General features: G+C 41.1%; 1 protein-coding gene across 1 annotated transcript; it reads left to right on the top strand.

Annotated features, from left to right (window-relative positions):
• The first annotated feature begins 5,702 nt into the window (after window positions 1-5,702).
• Window positions 5,703-9,735, top strand: lrrc3 (leucine rich repeat containing 3). Its single transcript, XM_048238904.1, has 2 exons — window positions 5,703-5,836; window positions 7,356-9,735. The coding sequence occupies exon 2, from the start codon at window positions 7,688-7,690 to the stop codon at window positions 8,486-8,488; it is 801 nt and encodes a 266-aa protein (XP_048094861.1). The 5' UTR covers window positions 5,703-5,836; window positions 7,356-7,687; the 3' UTR covers window positions 8,489-9,735.
• The last annotated feature ends 549 nt before the right edge of the window (window positions 9,736-10,284 follow it).

The following is a 10,284-nucleotide window of genomic DNA, read 5'->3' as shown; positions in this document are numbered from 1 at the left end:
AAACACAGAAAAGTAAAAATGAGGTGTTGTAATCGCAGGTATCTGTGACCTAACATAGTCAAAACTGCACGAAATTGGAAGTGTAGGATCATTATGACACCCTCTGTATGCACGCCAAGTTTCGTGGAATTAATTTATGTTACTATACACCAACTGGCCTGTAGGTGGCCGGAGACAGTTTTCTGTGAATATCTCGAGAACCGTAGGGCCTAGGAGGTCCACCTTTTTTATGTATGTTGGTCTTAAGGGGGCATGTCAACCCATCCCATTACCACTTATTTCATGTATTTTGATCTGTTGCCCCCACGCTGAACTGGACCCCCGAAAGGAGGGTAGGGCAGACACAGTTCTCTGTGAATATCTTGAGAACTGTAGGGACTAGGATGACCATTTTTTCCGTATGTTTGCCTCCAGGGGTCATGTTAACCCATTTCATGTGCACACATGTGCACAAACAGATACACACACACACACACACACACACACATACATTCACAGTAATCATACGTATGACACTTACTCACACAGTAGACATATGTACGCTTGCATGCACAGGCACATACGCAGGCACACACACAAGCACGCACACACACACACACACACACACACACACACACACACACATAACATAAACATGTACATGCACACATGCACATAATTCAAGAATTTCTCAGAATTATGAACAGGCAAGATGGAGGTGGGGTTGTATAAAATGAATTTTACATGTGAAATCTATGAACTAATCATGTTTTGGTACTTGTTGTCTAGCAGATATCAGTGAGAATTGAGTGTCTATCATGCAATTTAGTGAGACAGTTAGAATCATATAGTCCTTTCAGCGTGATTTATTTTTGTGGAAAAAATGTGCTGGACTGGGCAGCGGTCATATTTTGTACCGCTCTGCGGTACATCTAGTTCTTAGTCCTTTTTTCTGTTTAACAAACTCGGCTGACACCATCAACGTCAAGTTAACGTTAACCTGCTTCCATTGGGCTGATGAGCGCCTTGGCTAGCCTGCCTTATGTCTCTGTCCTCATCCATCCGTGACGCTGCACATCCAATGTCTGGACGGAGGGATTGCTTCGCAAGGGTGCCTAACGTCAATCTGCAAGAGATCTGCAGCTGCCACGACCACCGAGCTGCGGCTGACGTGCGAGCTGCCATGCTAGCATCTACCGGTGCCTGGAGTCTGGATTGAGTGCTAAGAAACTCTGAGGACAGCGTCAACCATGAAACAACAAACAGTCACTGTCTAGGACCACCGAGCTGATAATCAGCAGGGTCGCCCATCACAAATTCGGACTGGCTTGTCCTTCCAGTGCAAAATATTTATTCACTATCAAGAGGCTCCATGACTTTGTTAACACAGGGCATCTGAACACACAAAACAAATGGTTTCATCGTGTTTTATTTAAAGGATAATTCCGGTATTTAGCATTTTGAGTCCCTTTTCTGGTTTGTTTTGGATGAACTAGAGTGGTGGACACGAAATTTTGATGATGGGTCCTGTCTCGAAATGGGGGCTGTTTACATTTGGTTGAAGTCTTTCTGCGAGACCTTCTTTTACTGTCTATGCTTCAGGCTCAAATATTTAGCAGAAGTTTATACACGGTTGTGAGGTATCTGAAAAAATAGTTCCACAATAGCAAATAACACGGCTGGAAATCATACATTGCACCGATATATTTGTTTTTAATCGTTGTTTTCAATGAACACAAATGTTAAGGATTGTTTTAAGAACATGTTTGTGCATGCCCATAGGCAGCCACTCTGAAGCAGTAAAGGCGATTCAAAACTAGTCAGAAAAGTCGAGACAGGACCAATCGTCAAAATTTCGGTGTCCACCACTCTAGTTCATCCAAAACAAACCAGAAAAGGGACTCAAGTGCTAAATACCAGAATTATCCTTTAACTTTAGAACACCCATGTGCATTCCTGGTCATCCATCAGAAATGAATGGGTGAGAAAATGGTCAGTGTATAAAATTGAGTCCAGGCACATACCTATTGATCAGATGGACTGTATTCTGTTATAATGCAGTAGGAATTTTTGACCGGGAATACAAGTAAACATGAAACGAACACAACAAGAGGGTTAAAGATTGTCTGTAACGTTACAGATTAAGATTTCCTAACGACCATCAGCTGAAGCTGACGTTCATCTGTGAAGGTTGAGGGTAACAAACTGGTTACAGCTCTGAGAGTGCTGGAAGATCATAGCAGGCTGGGGCATGGTGGAACAGCAAAAATGTCTGACAATGCCTGACAATCTGTTGGCCCAGGTTCAATACCTGAACCCGCAGTTTCGAGTCTGTGTTTCTTTAGGAAAAAGCATCTGCTAAGTACCAGTCAATTTGGACTTTCTCTTGGGTCCTTCTTATGAAACTGCAAAAACAGACCAAATGAACCAAATGGGCATGCAAAAGAAGAAGTATGTACTAGATCACCTTCATAATGGATTTATTATTATTATTATTATTATTATTATTATTGTTGTTGTTGTTGTTAATCATAATAATAATAATAATAATAATAATAATAATAATAACAACAACAACAATAATACATTTTATTTATAAGCGCCTTTCAAGTCACCCAAGGACACTGTATAATTAAAAGGTTCATGATGTTAAATACAGATAGACATTACAAACACAGAGGATATTGTACAAATATAAGTTGAAAACGCTTCACACTACATATACAAATAGAGGCACAGATGACACTGCACAACATTGTATTTGAAACTCTTTCAAAGCACTGAAATCGCCTTCCTGTCAAATGAATCTATAAGATGATCAGAGTGTGTTTGATACTTAAAAAGGAGTCCGCACACTTCTTGATTTTTTCCTATCTTGTGTTTAATTTTGTCATAATCAATCTTATTCTTAGGTATTTGTTGTTTGGACTTTTCTTTACGGCACAGGATTGCTTGCAGACATGTTTACCTGCAAGATAAAAATGATGAGGTAATGAGCTGGCTCCACCCCTGTAGGACAGGTGTGATATATCATGAAAGCTACCTGAGTTTATTAGTGAATGATGAAGACCGGAGGGTCGAAACGTTATACTGAGCCAAGCATGACAAAATAAAACAGAAGTCTGCAGAATCCTTTTTTTAAGTATTTCTTGACAAATTTTTCTCCTGCACACTATAAGCATTGAGGACCCCCATCTCCAGAGCTCAGTGAGGACTGAGGAGTGGGCCGCATATCAACACATTGTCAGAAATGAAAGTCTGTCGGCTTCCCTGGACCTTATGGACTACCGGAAAAGTACAAGCCCAAGATTTCCATGCATTGCAAATATTGTCCTGTCCTTTTCCCAGTCAGTTATGCTGTTTCAGCAAATACAATAAACTTCTCAATGACAAGAAGGAGTCTCTTACTGATATAAAGAAAAATACTACTGTCTGTCAGAAACAGTTAAAAAAAACAGAGAAAAAGAACCCTGGTAATCTGAAACACTGCTGTCCAGAGAAGTTCAAAAACAGTTATGTTGTTTGTATTTTAAAGGTAGAATTAGTCTACTGTTTGGTTACTATATCAGTACATTTGCAATCAGCAGTTTGTCATTTTTAGTTGTTGTACTAGCGGCTAGAGCTCTTCTTTACTGAAAATACTTTCAGAAAGGGCCTCTAAGACATCAACAAAACTAATGCAACTGCATTTCTCTACATGCTGCTGTTGTGGCCTTGAATCTCAGCTGAATTATCATTCTGTTTGCACCCACCACCCCCTCATAACTTTCATCAAATAGGCCTAGTGTCTTGAAAACTTAAAAAAGCTCTGGCATACTGCATTCCCAGACCTGAAATACCAAATACCAAAATACCGGAATAGCCATAGACAACAAGACTGAATGCACCACCATAGAATACACTGACTGCCTTCCCGTTAGACTACAAAACTTTCACATCACTTCCTCTCAGCTACAAGGCTTCTGAGTGACATGATAACAACCACTCTCTCCTTGGACTTTACTTTTCTTGCAGAGAACTTAACATTGCTGTACTCTAAACAGCTGCCTGAAATGAATTCAACATGTACGACACTCAAAACACATAGGTCTTATTTGTATGTTAACTGCTTTTGCTTCTTGCAATGGTTCCAAGAACAATATCTTTAGATGCACAGGATGGATAGCCTGAACATCTTAAAAACCAAGGAAATCATCCTGGACTTCAGGAAGCACAAGACAGATCCCCCTCCCCAGATCCCCCATCATCAATGGAGACTGTGTAGAGATAGTCAAAACATTCATATCCATCATCTCTGCTGACCTCACCTGGTCTGCAAACACCACAACCATCATCAAAAAAGCTCAGCAGCATCTCCACTTCCTAAGGGTGCTGAGGAGGAACAATCTCAGTGGGAAGCTGCTGACAATCTTTTACCATTCCACTGTGGAAAGTCTGCTCACCTACATCACAGTGTGGTATTCCAGCTTCACCAATGCAGAAAAGAAGTTCCCAAGGATAATCAACTCCACACAAAGGATCGTTGGCTGCCCCCTCCCCTCCCTGCAGGGCCTCTGCAGCTCTCGCTGCCTTAGCAGAGCTAAAACATATTATAAAGGACCATTCTCACACTGTTTCCACCTGTTTGACCTCTTGCCCTCTGGAAGGTGCTTCTGATGCATCACAGCCCGGACAGACAGACTCAGGGCAGGGACAGCTTCTTTCCCAGAGCCATATCCACCCTGAACGTGCACATGAACCCCCCCTTCTCCCTGGCCTGCCCTATTATTTTACTACAGCTATTTTTTTACACTTATTTATTATAAGGGCAATTTCCTTCCTTTCCTTCCTAGTTTCCTTCTTTTTTTATTGAAATTACATCATTGAATGTGGTGCACCTTAAGGGAAAGCTCTTCGAATTTCGTTGTATCATGTGTACAATTACAATAAAGGTAAACTGAACTGAACTGATTTTGGATTAAGATAATATCGACTAGCCTGTCAAAATCTGATGAGTGTCATTGGTTCTTGTGATATGTAGCCTATCCCCTTCATGTTCAATAGATGTTGTAAAGACATCCTCCATGACTGCCTTGCGTTTAGCTGTTTAAACCACCACACTGATGCCATTGTTTCATTTGTACAATCAACAAGCTATAATGTTCTAGTCTTTAAATAACATCCGGATTTTCTCAGCTGCCCACACTATGAAGCTAAGGATTTAAAAATAAACAATACGTTCCTTTCTTCACTCCTGAATCTTATAGTAAACATCTAAAAACAGGAACATCTGTTCTTACCTGTTCTAATTCACATGGACAATTTCGGAGCTCCGTGATATCCACCTACAGGAAGTAGGCTACACGCAGAAGAGCGCGCAGAGGTATGCGCTGCAGGTGCAGAACACGCGCTTGATGACCCTAGCTAATGATTTCGTTTTGCGAATAGCGATGTGCAGTTTATAATCAATCTATCAAGGGTTTATAAAAACAATCCTACAAGTGTAAAACGTAAATGTGCACATAACCATTAATTATGTCAGTTCATAGCATGTTGTGTAGCCCAATTTTAGTAATAAAACATTAAACCTTGGGATGTTTTTTTTTTTTTTAAATGTTTTTTTTAAGTAAACTGATCTGCATACAGGGACCATCCTTTCGCAGGACGGAGAAGGGGGAGTTGCCCAATGCACTACCTTCTGCTCCCTGTCCGACAGTACGCCCAATCACCACACACAGTCAATATCTTAACACCAGCGCTGTTTCATTCAGTTGAGTCGAGTAGGTTACACGAGAATGATACTGGACGGAACGGTTGGAGTGGCAACAAGTGCCGATTTCCGTAAATAACGTTCCCATACTGACGAGAGGATTTCCAGGTATTTAAATTAGGCTGATGTATAATATTGGGATTCATAGAACTAACTTACAAATTAGCCTACACCAGCATTTTTGTGCTGAGGGGTGACACTCACAGGAACTGCATTTTGTGTTTAAATATTAGGCTATGGATTATTCTTATTATCTGGGAAAACCACAATGGAGAAGTTGTAAAACTATTACAGCTGTGCTTTTGTATCACTTAGGCAAACTTAATTGTGTGTGCGGTTAATTTCATAATTGGTTTTCAGTCAGTTGAGCCAAAGGCTATAGCTCGTCTAGAGGTACTGTGTATGCCAGGAGAAAACTGCTTGCTAAAAGGCAGGGATTTTCTTTTTGTTTGTAATGTTATGTTCAATTGAACTGCGGATTTGTAATGATTTGTCAGGGGTTATTTTCTCGTTTAGGATATATGCATGTTCTTCCAGCTGTGTAATGTTTGTAAGTTTTCCCTAATAGCATACCTTATTGTCTACCAGGCACTGTGCTCTGATAATATTATATATAATAGATGTATAATTTAAATGAAGGATTTCTGCATGTTTTCAGATCATGATTGCAGATACTGACAGACATGTCACGTAGATCTTTGTGAATAAGCCTGGTAATAAAATATAATGACAGTAGCCTATATGTTTGTTGATTTAAAGAAGAAAACAGAGGTTGTATTCAGTTTATATAATTGATGACACTAGATGACACATCTATCTTTCTCCAGTTCGATGATAGATTAATGGAATGCATATGTGACCTGGTTTGGTTGCATTTAAGGTTAGTCTACTCAGGTTTTATATTTTTGGTGTTTAAAGATATGGCTTTTCCATTTCAGTGTTTCTTTTTTTCTGTACCATATAGAGTCAAACGTTTTCATCACCTTAGTGTCAACATGACATGAGTTAAAGCTGATGAAGTATAGAAATTATGCAGCCTGTAAAAAGAACCAACCACAAGGGGGCATAACAGTTCCAACTGGAGATCTAGATTATGGTTTTACCTTTCTGCCATTCAATCTAGTTATGCCAAAAAATTGTTTGTTGTCACCGGTGTTATATCAGAGAAATTGACGTTCAGCTTCATTCTGTTGAATGTGATGTGACAAATTAGTTAAATTCCATTTGCCTTTGCCAGTTTCCTGTTAAATGTGCATAATTAGGTTTTGGATTGCACAGCCTCATAGGATTGAATTTCATTTTAAGCTGGGCCACCTCTTGGAAATGCATTGTGCTGTTACCACACAATCTTGTTATGGGTTGACTTTCATTATCAGAACAAAAGATTGTCATCATATCTTTTGAAAGAGGACAGCAGATATTCTTGTTGCTATGAATCACAGGCGAAGGATAATAATTTCAGCATCTAAAGTGATATTGCTTGGAGAGGATAAACAAATTAATATTTGGGGGATTTCGGATGTAAAATCTTTGTGAGGGAGTAGCGAGAACTATGACAACGTGCAAACAGCTAAATTGAGCAATTTCTCATTCTGTTCTCTCTCTGATTTGTAACTTCTCATGGCAGGAGGATGCAAGCTCTGATCAGCGCCTCTCCATCTTATCCCTGCTGCAGGACTCTTCAGACACTGATCTCACAATTAATATGTCTCTCCTGTCAACTTATAATACAGTCTTTTGGAATGTGATTTATCCAGTGGATAGCTGCTCTGTCAAATCACTCTCATGAATAAGACTCTGCCATTTCGAATCAGGTGTAACTAATGGAATGGAAAGCACAAACCAATCCCACAGAAGGTGAAGCTGATTTTACAAATGAATTGCCAGTGATTCCATCAATTGTGTTTTTTGTGATGGCTTCTTAATAAGGCAGAAAAAATAAGCCACATTTTGTTGGATATGCATTTCCTTATGGGGACTCCTTTGCCAAGGAATTTGCTTGTCTTAGCATTCTACACCCTCACCCAAGGCTTGCTTTTTACAATGCTCTTCACAAGCTCGTTCGCTTCCACCTGCCCAAAAGGCTGCCACTGTTTGGAGCGCGGTGGACTGACAGTGGTGCAGTGCGCCTCGCGGAATTTGGAGAGCATCCCCCAGGATCTCCCCCACGACACCGTCGCCCTCTTGCTCTCCTCCAACCACATCCGCAAGATCCCCAACCAAGCCTTCAAGGACCTGCCGCGTCTCCAGGAGCTGGACCTGTCGCGGAACCGCATCGAGACGGTGGACGCCGACGCATTCCAGGGCGTGGCGGACAGCCTGCGCATGCTGGACCTCTCCAACAACCTCATCCAGAGCGTGCCCAAGGAGGCCTTCGCCCGGCTACACGCTCGCATCCGGCTGTCCAACAACCCGTGGCACTGCGAGTGCACACTGCAGGAGGTGCTACGCGAGCTCCAGCTGGACCCTGAGACGGTCAACGAGGTCAGCTGCCACACCTCCGTGTTGGAGGAGCACGCTGGCAAGCCGGTCATCCAGGTGCTCGACTCTGGCATCAACTTCTGCAACTTTCACCACAAGACCACAGATGTGGCCATGTTCGTCACCATGTTCGGATGGTTCACCATGGTCATCGCCTACGTCATCTACTACGTCCGGCACAACCAGGAGGATGCTCGGAGACACCTCGAGTACCTGAAATCTCTGCCCAGTAGCTCACAGATAAGCAAAGATTTTGACACAATCAGCACAGTGTTATAGCACCTGTGTTTTCTGCTCTTCTTCCTCTGGACTTAATATATTTGGATTGTTGACTTTTCTAACATAATTTCTGGCACAGTTTATCACACAACTGCAAGCCTTAAAATCAGTAAGGGAAATTAACATTTTCTTTGACTACACCTTCAGTAAACACACACATTCTCTCGTCTTTGTCCCTGCAAATTATATTCGTCACACACTAGGACTGCCCTTTGTGTGAAATATTAAATTATGTAGGCCTGAACAGACTCAATGCAGCATTTATGGAATTTAAAATGAAAGTCCAAGAGAGGGATTATCGATGCTTTCATACGGAGCCCCGGATATGTCATGGGGAAAAAAAAAAATAAGTTGTGGCCACAAAATAGCAAATCGTTCCCACAAAGTACTAATTTGTGGCCACGAAATATTAATTAGTTCCCACGAAATAGTAATTCGTTCCCACGAAATAGGTAATTTGTGGCCACGAAATTATTAGCTGCAGCCCTGCACAGACATCAGGAGGACACTTTTCAAGTAGAGCTCAGTAGCCTACTGAGCATAAAGCCTGTGTGGCACGAAGGTGTCTCGTTTAACCTGGCTAGATCCTCTCGCTAACTTATTACTGCAGACCTGATCCGGGCCCAGTTCTGTTCAGATGTTCACCTTAAAACCGACTAAAAAAGTGTCTTTCATTGCCGCTGATCATCTTATTTGAAACTAGCATCATGTGTCAGAAGCTCAGCTGAGGGAATACATAAGCTGCAATAGCCTAATATTTAATGATGCTACCTACCGACGCCGTTTTTTGCAGTCTAGATTCTATTAACAGTAGCCCACTGTATCACGTTGCCAAGGGAACCTTTAGCCTTGATCAAAACCGTTTTAACTAAATCTGATGTTTGTTAAGTCTATAAAACTAATTATTAACCGTGATCCTTTCCAGAGCCTTGCAGTTGGTCAACAATGAAATCTATCCCGGCGTCCAAGTCGTACCTACGCCGGTGCAGCGACCTGGCTCTTAATAGTCTGTGGAGATGCCTCTCGCTAATAATGAATCCCTCCAATGCCAGGCTTTTCAAAATGTCTTTGTATTTCATTCCCAGCCTAAAATAACACTCTACCATTCTATCCCTGTCCATTGTGTGACAGCGACTGTTCCTGTTTGAGGAGTTGCGCTTGATTTGCTCATCCAGCTGTCCAGTGCACAGCCTATAGGCCTACCTATTTCGTGGCCACAAATTACTATTTCGTGGGAACGAATTAATATTTCGTGGCCACAAATTACCTATTTCGTGGGAACTAATTAATATTTTGTGGCCACAAATTAGTACTTTGTGGGAACAAATTGCTATTTCGTGGCCACAACTTATTATTTTGTGGGAACGAATTGCTATTTCGTGGCCACAACTTATTATTATTATTATTTTTTCCCCATGAGAAATCTGGGGCTCCGTACTTTCAGGTTTTACCACCATTCATATTTTTATCGTTGAGATTTTATTCTCCTTAGCAGGTGTTAAATCCTTATCAGTTGCCATTTGTTAGATACCTAACATATGAATCAGATGAATTATTTGGGGGGAAAGGGAATCTTGATGCTGTTGCCTGATTAAGTTGCTGTTAATTCAGTCATCCATAAATAATATGAATTATATTATATGAATTATATGAAATCCTCACCGTGTCTTTGATAAGCATACTGCCACTGCCAAATCCTTTGTCATCAAAATTCAGCACAATTTCTTGCCTCGTTAAGGCGATAACAACATAAAATCTCAAGTCAATTTTTGTGTGCCCAAGTGCCTACATACTGC

This window comes from Alosa alosa, chromosome 3, assembly GCF_017589495.1.
Source record: "Alosa alosa isolate M-15738 ecotype Scorff River chromosome 3, AALO_Geno_1.1, whole genome shotgun sequence".
NCBI lineage: Eukaryota > Metazoa > Chordata > Actinopteri > Clupeiformes > Clupeidae > Alosa > Alosa alosa.
This window is presented reverse-complemented; position numbering and strand designations above follow the sequence as displayed.